This window comes from Mesocricetus auratus, unplaced genomic scaffold (genome assembly GCF_017639785.1).
Source record: "Mesocricetus auratus isolate SY011 unplaced genomic scaffold, BCM_Maur_2.0 Super-Scaffold_6723, whole genome shotgun sequence".
Lineage (NCBI taxonomy): Eukaryota > Metazoa > Chordata > Mammalia > Rodentia > Cricetidae > Mesocricetus > Mesocricetus auratus.
Window position 1 is genome coordinate 8,112,208 of NW_024429183.1, and position 13,912 is coordinate 8,126,119.

General features: G+C 44.9%; 1 protein-coding gene across 4 annotated transcripts in view; it reads left to right on the forward strand.

Moving 5' to 3' along the window:
* The first annotated feature begins 8,316 nt into the window (after nt 1-8,316).
* Nucleotides 8,317-13,912, forward strand: part of Maf (MAF bZIP transcription factor) — a 41,373-nt gene continuing 35,777 nt past the window's right edge. For 3 of the 4 annotated variants that reach the window (XM_040736476.1, XM_040736466.1, XM_040736471.1), the window contains exon 1: nt 8,317-9,612. In XM_040736476.1, coding sequence (XP_040592410.1) covers nt 8,507-9,612 — 1,106 coding nt within the window. In that variant the 5' untranslated portion in view covers nt 8,317-8,506. Of the gene's footprint in view, nt 9,613-10,090; nt 11,976-13,912 lie in introns of those variants that run through there. The other variant, XM_040736484.1, reaches the window with a different exon arrangement.

Genomic DNA, 13,912 nt, shown 5'->3' on the forward strand with positions numbered 1-13,912 from the left:
GACCTGAATTTCATTTGCAGCTGACTCAAAGCTGGGAAGCAAATTAAAACTAGTCAACAACACATTCTTATCCAAAGAGACTTAGGCAAGCAAGGAAAGGGCTGGAGTGAAGAAGAGGGACCCTTCTGGAAGCTGCTATTCATTTCCAGATGTAGAGTCAAAGCTGTGAGCACATGAACACACATACAGGAGATGTGAGAAGTGGCCCTGGGCCTGGGTTCATCACCGTACATGTGATACCAATCCCTGAAGTTACGTGTCTGATGGAGATGCTTGAGAAACACTGGTATGCAGTAAGCAGGCGTGCTGTGACCAGGGAGGCGGGGTGTCACACTTGCTGTGTGATGGCAAGATTGCCTGGGCAATTGGGCTTGGCTCTGGGGCTTGAGCACTCAGAGGGCAACAAAGATCACGTGGTCCTACCTGGGAGTCAGCAACCAGGGGACATGGCTCTTAAAAGCAAAGCATAGTTACAAATGCCAGCCATCTGTTTAGAAGAAACAAAAAGCAGGGAAAAGGTATTGATTTCCCCATGTCCCTGCAGCACATGATAATCTTATCAATACACATAGGCATATACATACACTTGTATACATGGGTATAGGAAGGGAGTCGACCCTATGCTAAAAGAGAAAAGACACAAAGCATTTTAAAACTTTTTATTTAATATTTGTGTGGAGGAGTGGAGGGGTGTGCACATGCCCAACTTACCCAAGGAGGCCAGAAGACAATCTTCCAGAATCAGCTCTTTCTTTCTGTAGTGAGTTCTGCAGATTGAAGTTACCAGGCTTGAATGATAAGTTCTTTTACCCACGAACCTCAGAAACTCTTGAAAAATAAAAATTGATGGGCAGGATGGAAGACATGATTGACAGAAAGCGAACCCGTCATCATCAGAGGCAACCAAAGAGGTGTTGGAATTGCATGTGAACTCCTGTAGGATCTTGGCATTTTGGCTTCCATGGATCCCTTGTTATTTAAAATAAAAAACAATATATTTTATGCCTACACCACTATGGTAGCAGTTATAACCTATGCTAAATTAATATTCCTTTCTTCTGGTTTGAAAAGAAGCTCACATGTATGTTTCTGTGGGCTACAGCAACCTCTGGCACCACATCTGATTCACCCACAGGAGAACTGTTAAACTGGGTATCTCCACACATCTTTGTCTCAAATGAGATGTTATTAGGTAAACTCTGCTTTCAGAGAAGGACACAGGTCTGCCTTGGATTAGCATGGATGCATTCTGAAGAAAACACCAAGAGGGATCTGTCTGCATGCCAAGATTCCATTCTGTAAAGCCCAGACGCCTGTACCCTAAACATGACAGAGGCTGAGACCCAAAGACAAGATCCACAGCCTGGGGTGGAAATGAACCTAGCAGTTCCTTTGCTCAATGTCTTATTTCTACTTAAACACTTAATCAACAGAATGTACACCACAGCTAGAAAAGGGACAAATAAAGTACGATAAGATCTATGAACCTAACTTTAGTTATTATTTGAGTAAGGATGAAGAACCCTTTCTCAAGGAAGGCGAGGTGGGGATGTCACTGGCTGACATTTTTAGAACGGCATAAGAGAAAGCTCCAGGGCACCCACGATGCACCCAGGAACAACAATACAAAACAGAACTGTAAAGGGCCCCATGCCCAGGGCCCCAGCCAAACACAATCAGAAACAAGTTTAGTGCATCTAAGCCCAGCTGATTTATGTTAGAACTGCATTTCTATGGGGTATGCAGCACGCTATGCCCAGGTGAGCAGCACTTCACACGGCTGACCCCATCACCAAGGTGCCCTGAATAACCAACCAAGAAAGGCACAAGCTGCCTAAAGCCTCTTCTTTTTTATCATTTTTTTATTTTAATTTTAAATAGCTTGTTTTACATGTCAATCCCAGTTCCCTCTCCCTCCCCTCCTCCCGCACTCCCCTTCCCCCCCACCTTCCCACCCTATTGCCAAATCCTTCCACATAGGGGATATCTAGAGTCTGTCATTTTACTCTGGGTAGGGTCCAGGCACTCCCCTAAGAGTCCAGGCTGAGAGAGCATCCCTCTTTGTGCTATTGGCACACGAAGACTGTTTGTATACCAGGGATAGACACTGATCCACAGCTCAGGGCCCCATAGGTTGCCCAGGCCTTCTCACTGACACTCACATTTGGGGGGTCCAGATCAGTCCCATGCTGGCCTCCCCGCTGTCGGTCTGGGGTCCAAGAGCTCTCCCCTGTTCAGATCAGCTGTCTCTGGTATATTCTCTCTCCACCGCCACCGCCCCCACTTTTTAAAAACTCCAGTTTAAGTTGAAGACAATAAAAATCTTTGAAGGACTGAATGCTTTGGAGCCAAATTCCTCCCTTCCCCGTATAAGTGAGAATGGGATCAAAAGGGATGGAAATGCGAGTCTCTAATTGAAGGAAGGGGGGTGGGAATCTAAGGAAATGGCTATGCCTTGAAAAAGAAAGGGCAAAAAGGAGTCAAGTGTGGAAATCTGTTAATTTGGAATGTCAAGAGCAGGGAGACAAGCGCGAGCGTTTTACATCTCTGCCTACTGTCTGAAACCCAAAGAAACCCTTTCATTCCAGTGGTCATGTGTTCCTAAAGCAATTTATTAAATTAAAGCGCCTCCATCTGCTAGGCCATGTCTGGGGTCTTCTGGGTGCAGAAAAGGAGGAGAGATGAGCAAAACCTAATGCATCAACCCAGTGAACAGTAGAGTTTTCCACAGCCTGTGTAAACCATGAAAGACTCCGTGCTGATCTTCTAAAGAAGAAGCCTAAAGAGCCAAAAACGAATAAAAGGGGAATAAAATAAGCTAAGTCCCCAAACTCTGTCATTACTACTAATTTGCGTTCACAGTTCTCGCCCTTCCAGGCAGAAGACATGAATATATTTGCTATATGATGAGACTCCATGCTTCCTGAGAGCATCCTCCAATAAATAACCTTAGCATTATCTGAAGAGCTGAGAGCATCCTGTCATTCTCCCACCCCGCTCCCCACAGTCCCCCATCTGAGTGCTACCCTTGGAAGGAAGCCTGTGAGTCTCATTTGCCTACCCTTTGCTTTCTCTAACTGCATTAGGAAAAAAAGATCTGAATTTATTGTACATATGTTTGTGTTCCACTTAATAAAAAGAAACCTATATTTTAAGATAAACTTTGTTAGTAATTCATGAAGTGACTATTTATGCTAATCAGGCAGAAATATATTCTCAGGCATAATGCATTACATAAATTTGAATGCAAAATGTTCAATTATGAAGTAAATACAGGTAACGCAAATAATAAATTACCTCTAATAAAAATTATAAAAGATGTGTCTTCAAAGAGAATGGCTCTAACTTACAACTGTGAATTGCTTAAAGAGAGAAAAATTAATAAAGACTGAATTGCTCTGATGATTATTTAGCCCATAACTCACCTATTCATAACAACTCTTCATAATCAGACCGTTGTTTCTCGCCCTCCGATGCGAGCCAAGACTGTTTCCTCAGCAATTTTACCCTTATCAGATTATCTCGCCTGATTCTATTAATTTTCTTCCATGAATCTGCTAACAGCAGTCTGTGATTTACTTACCCTGCTAAGTGAAGACAGCTAAAAGGATTTATCTAACACTAGACCTAAGAACGGAGAATGTCTTATCACTCCAGTCCCCTCCAGAACTCTTTTTTTCAGATCAGTGGAGTCGGTTTCCTCCTGAGATTTAGTGGACACTGGTTAGTTCAGCACCATAAAACCAGCTGGCACATAAACAAAGCCATCCGAAGCTTCTAGCTATACCCTGTTCACTTCAGGTTCTGTGTGTGTGATTTATACATGATATGTTTCAGTGGTAGTAACTTGTAATCAGGAAAAATATGCTCCTTTTAGCCCCCAATATTTGCAATTTAGACATGAAGGGCTTTCCGTAGCTCCATCCTTGTTTGCAAGAAGCCATATGTAGACAGACTCAGTTATGGTTGTGTTTTCTGTTGTTTCCATGTCTTCTCGCATGGCCAGCCTGATGTGCTCCTTCCCATCCAAACTGTTTTATAAATATCCATTGCTTGCAGAAACATTAATGCCACCAGTTTGAATTGGTCAATAATGACAAACGTGTGGTTTCTGAATCACTGTACATAGCTGCATGAGATTACTAAAGTATATATGGGAGTGGGGAGGAGGGTTTCAAAGTGTTGTATTTGGATTAGATTGGCTTTGGCTAGAAGAGAAACAAACAGTGTTAGCAAAGACGTGGCAAGCACTGTGGCCTGCTATAATTGTGGGGAATCAGAAACCTGAATGGGACTAAATTAAAATGAGAGCTTGCAATTGTTATCAAAGAAACGCGGCTAACAGCAAACTGTAAATGTTTAGACACCTCCTGTGCATCACTAAACAAAGGAGAGGGACAAAAATGGGACCTAAGTGCTAAAGCCTGAAAACACTCTAGCAATATGTCTTTAAAAATATTTCTGACCTCCCCCCTCTCTCTTTTTTTCAAACGAGAGTGGGAAATTGTAAAAGGCTTTGCAAAAAGAGAAAGAGAAATGCCGTGGCTGACAATAGCAAGAATGAAAAATAAACCGTAAAGAAGTGTAGATAATAATACAGTTAGCTGGCCAAATGTGGTCCCTGAATGTCTAGAAATGGTATATAATTGTGACAATCGGGCATGTGGTCATGGAACTATAGGGCATGGTCTCCATCATCAGCAATTTTTGTTCACAAAGTGATGTTTATTTATAAATATTGCAGTCTCCATGTTCTTGGCCCAAAATATAAATTTTAATACAAGAGTCAAGCATTATACTTTACAGCTTTTGACAAAAACTTGATGGTGAAAATTCTAAAAATTAGCATAAAAAAGAATTCTTTATAAAAACACATATTCATATTTTGCATAGAAATGTAAACATTATGCATCTATGGTTAATGATTTTTAGAAAGTCCTAAAAAAACATAGCTAACCAGCACGTTTATGTGATTTTAAACACTGGCTTTTGCTTCATATGTACACTGTAATCCCTTAACTTCATTACTAGGTAAAATATTGTTTAAAAGGAGAAAAGCATAGACAGGTTTCTTGGGTCACATAAATATTGACATAGCCTTCACTCCTTTCTTCCCCAAACACAGTTCATGCCAACCCAAAACCACTCTTACACACAGTCACTCTGCAGAAATCGTGCAAAAAGAATGGCTTCTCTAGAAAACACCCACAGAGCAAGCCCTTTAGAACAACGATGTTTCTACGTATCTCCCAGGGTGTCTACCAGTAGGGGTGCCAGAGTTTGCTGATGAGAAATTAACAGTGGTCTAATCTGCTGTCCCAAGCTGGTGAGTGACACCCAAAGCCTCTTTATAAACAGAAAAAAAAATTCTATGGGCAGGTTTGAGACCACACTTAGATGTAATGTTCACAAAGCTGGCTTAATATATGACTTAAGTGTCAGAAGTCAGGTTTTTCTGAGAATTACTTTTCAAATAAATGATTTCATACTTCTACGATAGTTTTGCTTATGAGAGCTGCCTCACATATCACTGAATTACAAAGAACTTCAACTCTATTGTAATTGCCACAAAGCCGGTTGAAAATTCTTTCTGGCACTTTGAAAGAGCCCTGTTACATGACATCAACACATACAGGTCGCTCAGCCCAAATAACCTCCTCCAAGGATTGAGTCTATGGACCTCTTCTGAAGCAACGAAGAGGGCCATTAGAGAAAAAAAAATATTTCAAGAACCTACTCGCAGTTTCTGCAGGCCCTTTCCTGCAAGGTTGTGTTCTCCTACTGAGTTCCAACAAGATTTTTACCCCTCTAGCCTCTTCCTATCCTGGGAAATCAGCGACTATCTTACTTTTCTCAAACCAGACAGATCAATTTTCAACTGGCCTTTGCCGAAAGGTGGCGCTGTTGAGGTAGAAACCAACTCGATCCAACAATAGTTTTTACTCTGGATTCTTTTGCAGGCTTTTCGGATTTTTTTTTTTTTAGTACACCTTTATCCTTCATAGATACCCCCTTATAGTTAAAATAAATACATAAATACGATTAATACCAAATGCATTTCCTTATACGAAGGAATCAATGGTCCTAATTTCCAAGCAGGTGAGCCCTTCTTCCAAATATAGGGAGACTTCAGACAACCTTGCTTCCCCCAGCCAATCTCTGCTCTTTCGTTTTGCCTATCGCTTTAAAATCTTAAAAGAGAGTTGTTAGCTTCTTTTCTTTTTTTTTTCTTTCCCTGGCCCCCGCCCCCCATATTTTTGCATACTTTGGAAGAATCAGTCAAGAAAATTAAACTGGTTATTAGCATTTGTAACGGGAGGGGACAACCCTACCCCACCCCCTCTCCGGGTTTCCGGACTTGTCCAGAGAAAAAGCGGTTTAAAATTTAACCCTTGGAGGGGAGAGAGGAAGGGCTCTGGGGTATTGTTTCCCCCCACTTCACCACCAAGTTCCAAACACGAAATAATCAAACGAGATGGGAGGGCAAAGGGCACCCCGGACCCTGATAAACAGAGTTTGGATTTCATAATGGTGAGGGGACGGGGGCAATCCCAAGCATGGCTCAGGTTTCATAAATGCAAAGTAGTAAAGGGAAGAGAGAAGAGACTTTGCTGGGCAGGAATAAAGAGAAAGAAGGAAGGAGAGAGGAGAGAATGAGTGTGAATATGATTCTCAGAAGCCAAACTCCCAGAGTCAGGAGCCTGAGGGTTGAGCCTGGCTGACCTGGCTCTGAACGTCCGGAAATCAACTTGCTGGCAGAGCCGCGCAATCACTCTCTCCAAGGGCCTAAGAGGCCAGCAGGGCAGCAAGTAACTATATAGAACGTCCCCAAATACTTAAGGCCCCCTCGTTTTTCAAGAGAGTCTTAAAGGTTTTCTTCTCCGCGCAAAATCCGAACAACCAGTGCAGACACACCATGCACTGTGCGCATTCTGGGTCCCCGCATCCTTGGCGCCCCCATCTGATCACCACACTTGGAGAGGGACAAAGAGTTGAGTCAAGTTGGACCCCGAAGCATCAGATTCAGGGAAAGAAGGACCCCCACTTCACCCCCCCCACACACACACACCTCATCCCCCAACAGCCGCGGAGGATGCTTAAGAAGGATCGAAGAGCGAAAACTGCAAGAGGAATGAATGCACCTTATCAGGGTGCTGGACCTGCAAGGGACAGGAGCATTCAGGATCTCTGCAGAGCCAGAGCTGCGGCTCAGCAGGACAGGCCTCCAGCTCCGAAGAAAAGCAAACCTTTTTCCCGAGTTCTCCCATATTCCAGCGTCTTTTAAACAAACTCGGTCCCCTGGTGCACTAAACTTCAAGCGGGGCGGGGGGTGGGAAATGTTGCTCCCTGGCTGCACCAGAGCAGCGGCGCCGCAAGGGTTAAGCCAGCCTGTCCCAGCTGACAGTCAGCTGATTGGGCTGTGATTGACAGCTCCGAAAAGTTTCCTTGTTTCTATACTATTATGCTAATCGCGGCCGCTCTCGCCACCTCCCATTGGAGGAGAGTGCCAGTCAATTTCCCATTTGAGCCTGACGTCACGGGTGCTATAAAACTCAGCAATTGCTTTAAACTCTTCTCGCTGGATCAGAGGCTTTAAAATCTTTTTTCATCTTGGAGCTGTAGCTCGGACTGCTAGTCCGCTCGGCCTCTCCCCCCACCCTTTTGCTCTCGCCTCGCCTTGGCCCAGGACTTTGCAATTTTGCTTTTTTTTTTTTAAAGCCAAAACCAAAAAAAAAAAAAAAAAAAGGCAAGCAAGAACTAAATTCCCCCCCTCCCTTGCCTCCAGCGGGCCTGCACCTCGGTCTTGCACTTTGCACGGAGGGAGAGGGTGAGAGAGAGAGAGAGAGAACGCACGCGAGGGATCCGGAGAAAGAAAAGAGAAAATAATAATAGTAATCATAAGAGCCAGGCAGAAGAGGAGAGAAGCGCGAAGTGTTAACTACCCAGGTGCGGAGGCCCGCGCCTCCGGGACAGACACCCGCCGCGCCACCCAGCCCTGGAGCAGCCGCTGCGCGCGCCCCGCCTGCAGCCGGGCCAGCTTAGGCGAGCCCTCCTTATGCAAAGCGCGCAGCGGAGCGGCGAGCCGGGGACGCCGCGCACCGGGCCAGGCTCCTCCGGCATCCTCTCCGCCGCCGTCATCTCCACCGCCGCCGCCAGCTGCGGAGGACCCTCCCGAGCTTGAAGCGCCCGGGATCGGAGCTCAGGGAAGCGAGCAGGCGAGGAGGGGGCCCGGGGCGAGCGGGAGAGAGAGAGAGCAAGAGAGAAAAAAAGAGAGAGAGAGCACATTGGCGTGAGCAGGGGGGAGGGAGGGCGGGCGCGGGGGGCTGCGGGCAGGGCGGGGGGGTGTGTGCACGCTCGAGCTTTCGGGCCACAGCCACCGCCGCGCAAGCTAGAAGCGCCCTAGCCCGGCAAGCTGGCTCACCCGCTGGCCACCCAGCACAGCCCGCTGGCCCCTCTCCTGCAGCCCATCTGGCGGAGCGGCGGCGGCGGCGGCGGAGGCAGGAGGATGGCTTCAGAACTGGCAATGAACAATTCCGACCTGCCCACCAGTCCCCTGGCCATGGAATATGTTAATGACTTCGATCTGATGAAGTTTGAAGTGAAAAAGGAACCGGTGGAAACCGACCGCATCATCAGCCAGTGCGGCCGTCTCATCGCTGGGGGCTCGCTGTCCTCTACCCCCATGAGCACGCCTTGCAGCTCGGTGCCCCCGTCCCCCAGCTTCTCGGCGCCCAGCCCGGGCTCCGGCAGCGAACAGAAGGCGCACCTGGAAGACTACTACTGGATGACCGGCTACCCGCAGCAGCTCAACCCCGAGGCGCTGGGCTTCAGCCCGGAGGACGCGGTCGAGGCGCTCATCAGCAACAGCCACCAGCTCCAGGGTGGCTTCGATGGCTACGCGCGGGGAGCACAGCAGCTGGCCGCAGCGGCAGGGGCCGGGACCGGCGCCTCCCTGGGCGGCAGCGGCGAGGAGATGGGCCCCGCCGCCGCCGTGGTGTCCGCCGTGATCGCCGCGGCCGCCGCTCAGAGCGGCGCGGCACCGCACTACCATCACCACCACCACCATGCCGCGGGGCACCACCATCACCCGACGGCCGGCGCCCCGGGAGCCGCGGGCAACGCGTCTGCCTCTGCGGGCGGCGCGGGCGGCGCGGGCGGCGGTGGCCCGGCCAGCGCCGGGGGCGGCGGCGGCGGCGGCGGCGGGGGTGCGGCGGGGGCGGGGGGCGCCCTGCACCCGCACCATGCCGCAGGCGGTCTGCACTTCGACGACCGCTTCTCGGACGAGCAGTTGGTGACCATGTCGGTGCGCGAGCTGAACCGGCAGCTGCGCGGGGTCAGCAAGGAGGAGGTGATCCGACTGAAGCAGAAGAGGCGGACCCTGAAAAACCGCGGCTATGCTCAGTCCTGCCGCTTCAAGAGGGTGCAGCAGAGACACGTCCTGGAGTCGGAGAAGAACCAGCTGCTGCAGCAGGTCGACCACCTCAAGCAGGAGATCTCCAGGCTGGTGCGCGAAAGGGACGCCTACAAGGAGAAATACGAGAAGTTGGTGAGCAGCGGGTTCCGAGAAAACGGCTCAAGCAGCGACAACCCGTCCTCTCCCGAATTTTTCATGTGAGTGTGACACGCGATCCCAGCTAGCCACCTTGTTAAATGCTCCGTGGGGGTCCGGCTCCTAAGTGGGCTTGCTAGTTGCAGGGCCACGCTCGCCACCACCTCGCCCCCTCCCCTGGCGAGTTTGCTCCCCTTGGCCTTGCACACACAGAGAGACACACACCCGGACACAGACACACACACACACACATACACACACACACACACACCACACACCAAACTTGTGGTGGTGTAACTGTTTTGAATTGGGGAAGGGAGGGGTGTCTGGCTCATGGATTGCCAACGTGAATTCCCCATAACTTGCTAGCTTGGTTGTTCTTAAGAAAAAAAAAAACACCCCTCACACTCACATACACATGTACACCCAGGACTTGCACAAGGGTCAAAGATCTGAGCAGAGTACTTCATGTAGGACATAGCTCACCTTTGAATCCGGCCATCAATCGCCTGTATTTTTTCCCCCTTTCTTCTTTTTCAGTTCATGAGCTGGTGTTCATTCTCTGTGTGTGTGTGTGTTTATTTTGTTTGGATTTTCTTTTGTTTTTTCTTGGTTTTTGTTCATTTTTTGGAGCTTGCCGTGTTTCCCAACCTCCACCCTCATTCCCTCTGCACCCTGTTCTTGAGATAAAAGAAAAAATAGCAGGGTTTTTTTTTTCTCCTCCTGAGTTCTTCTGTGAGATTGAACTTGCAAAGGAAAACAAAACAAAACAAAAAAAATGTGAAATGCTATAGACCTTGCATCGTGCTGAATTCCACCGGGTTTATGTTTTAACATTGTTATGCTAAAACAGAATGAACTAAAGCCCCTCCTGAACCTGCCACAGTCAAGCCTGTATCAAGCTCCTGGGTATGACTCCTGAGTTTTGGCCTTAGGATGCCAAATCTGGAAGTTTAGCCTGCCATTAAAAAGCAAACACAAAACCACAAAAACAAATTTACTCTCATCTCATGCATTATGATGCTTGCTACTTTGTCTTAGCAACAATGAACTATAACAGTTTCAAAGACATTATGGAAAAGAGACATTATATTAATAAAAAAGGCCTGCATGCTGGACATGTATGGTATAATTATTTTTTTCCTTTTTCCCCCTTTTGGCTTGGAAATGGACTTTTGAAGACTTAGCGCATGGCATCCATACTTTTGTTTTACAGCCTCATGACTTTTTTGAGTTCAGAACAACAGAAAAATTACAATCCCAGAGCCTTCTTCCCTTGAAAGTTTGCTTCTACTCCCGACTGCTTTGAGTTACTATGAACTTCAGCCTCCTGTTGTAAATGCACTGAAGGCATTCCTTGTCAAAGATACCAGAATGGGCTACAAATTTCCATGGCAAATATTACAGAATATAAATTAATTTTTTTAGAAACAATGATGCCTGTTTGGGGGCACTTTAAATTGTGCTGTTGCCAAAAGCAGTCTAAATTTTCTTTGAAAAGAAAAAAAGAAAGAAATCTGCCCCAATTATTTTTGGTTTGTTTTATTTTATTATTATTTTTTTTGGCTTTTGGTCATTGTCAAATGTGGAATGCTATGAGTTTCTAGTATATAATTTAATTATAGTTTTTATAATCTGTTAGCCCAGTTAAAATGTATGCTACAGATAAAGGAATGTTATAGATAAATTTGAAAGAGTTAGGTCTGTGTAGCTGTAGATTTTTTTAAAGACCGATGCACTAAATTGTTTACTGTTGTGATGTTAAGGGGGGTAGAGTTTGCAAGGGGACTGTTTAAAAAGTAGCTTCTGAAGCATGTGCTTGCAACTTAAATATAAGTTGGGTATGTGTAGTTCTTGCTATACCATGGACTGTATTGAAAACCAAAGTATTAAAGGGGAAATGCCCCTGTTTATATCTGTAGGGGTATTTTACATTCAAAAATGTATGTTTTTCCAAAATTAAAGTATTTGGGACTGAATTGCACTAAGATATAACCTGCAAGCATATAATACAAAAAATCGCAAAACTGTTTAGAACGCTAATAAAATTTATGCAGTTATAAAAATGGCATTACTGCACAGTTTTAAAGCGATGCAGATTTTTTACAGTTGTGTTGTGGTGCAGAACTGGATTTTCTGTAACTTAAAAAAATCCACAGTTTTAAAGGCAATAACCAGTAAATGTTATTTTCAGGGACTGACATCCTGTCTTTTAAAAAAAAAGAAAGAAAAGTAAATCTTACCACAATAAATATAAAAAAATCTTTTGTCAGTTACTTTTCTTTTACATATTTTGCTGTGCAAAATTGTTTTATAACTTGAGTTACTAACTAACCACGCGTGATGTTCTACCATGCTTCTCATTTTCAATTCTGGTTATATCAAGAGAAAGAATAATCTACAATAATAAACTGCATTTTTTTGATTCTGTTCCGTTTCTTAGTGTACAGATTAACTGGGCCCCATGTCTGGGATGTATTGGAGCTTGGATGTGAAATTCAAAATGCATCCTCTTTGATTTCTGAACAGGGGAGTTGGAGGCAGTAATTCCAGGTGAAATTATAGGCTGTTCTGAGAGCTGAGGAGATTGGCACCACGTAGTCACTAATAATATTTAATACAGAGGCGAATTATGAAGTCTCGATTTTTTACTTCCCAAAGTTTTTAGTTCCCCCAATGAGCTGAGTCATTAAAAAGAGAGAGAAAGAGGGACAGAGAAAGAAAGAGGGAGAGAAAAAGACAGGCACACAGACAGACAGACAGACACACAGACCACACACGCACACACACACACTCATACACACACACACATACACATACTTACACACACAAAGCAGATCTTTCTGGAAACACTGTAAGCTTCTGACCCAGGAATAAATCATTCTAGAGAGAGGGGACCAACAAGTCTAACTCATCAGAAGTGTGTGAGAACATATGCATTTAATGACAGAGATAAACAATTCTGGCCGTTTGGCCAAAATTGATTATTTTTTCTTTTTCCTTTACGTGGCCGGATTTTCTTGTTCCCTGGCCTTAACAAGACAAAATATAAACACATGGTGCAAATCAAAGTTGTTTGATTTTGCTTTATTTTTTTAAATTTTTAATTGGGTCTTTAATTCTTTAACTTTGGAAATCATTTGTCTTAAATGAGAAAATGAAAGTCTACCCTTTCCCCACAGAATTTCTACTTCATATCAGGTTATATCTTTGCTATCTAACTATATTTCCTGGGAATATCCCAGGAGTTGTTTCCACACAGAAAAACTAGGGATTCCATGAATTCCCAAAATATAAATATTAGAAGAAAATAATGCCTTCAGGGGTCGAAAGCTCTGCTTTGATGTGTTAGTGTTTGTCCCCAAATCATGTTATGAATGGGGTCTAATTGAGAGATCACTTCAGAAAAATCTGTTACCTTCAGTTGAATTCTTAAACCCTGACCCATTTAAAACTGACACAAATTCCTGCAACCATGTTACAAATACAGGCCATTTTGTCTTTTGGTAGGCCTCCCTGGAAGTTAATAGAATAGTAGACAAAGCCAACACTGTTTTTGAGAATATAGCTAAACACAATAACCTTAGTCTTATTCTGTTTTCAATTCTTTTTCCACAAAAAAAGATAATATTGCAGCCCTTAGTAAAAGTCTGGTTTTTAAAGACACAGGTAGTTTTTCAGTCTGGTAGATCCTGGCCAGTTTCTCCTAGGCCTGTGTGGCTGTATTGCACAGAACACTGTTTACATTTCCTGTGTTGACCTCTCTTGATGGACTTGAATGCAAGTCCCCCAAACACTTCATTTTGCTTGGCAGAAATCTTAATTGCAAAACTTCTCAGATATGCTGTAAATTAGCTGTCCTCAGTTTTAGAGGTTTTTATTTCTTTGATTACAGCCAAAAAATACACACATATCAGCCCTCTGGAGAGGAGAAAATGGGTATGCCATTTGAACCAAAAGCTCAGTGCCAAAAGGAAGAATTTAGGCAAATGTAGTCTTAGAATAAGAGTGTGATTCATAATAGAATGGCTGCGATTATTTATCAAAAAGAAGGGCCTTGGTGGGGTGGGAAGCACAGGTACATGATAATTAAGCATTTGATAGAATTCTGTAAGGCAGTTCAATATTAGAAGCCAGTTTGGGTCCCGGACATTAAAAGATGAAGCAGCAGCAGCAGAGTGAAAATGAGGCCGAGAGACTGTCTTGAAGAAAGAGTTAACCTCCACTGAAAAGCACTTTCAGACATGATGAAACTTTGGAAGGTAATAGTAAACTCAGCTAAACACCAAGAACCATATCCCTCCCAAATGTGCATTATCACAAATAGATGCCTACGTTTAAGAACAAAAAGGGAGGAAAGAG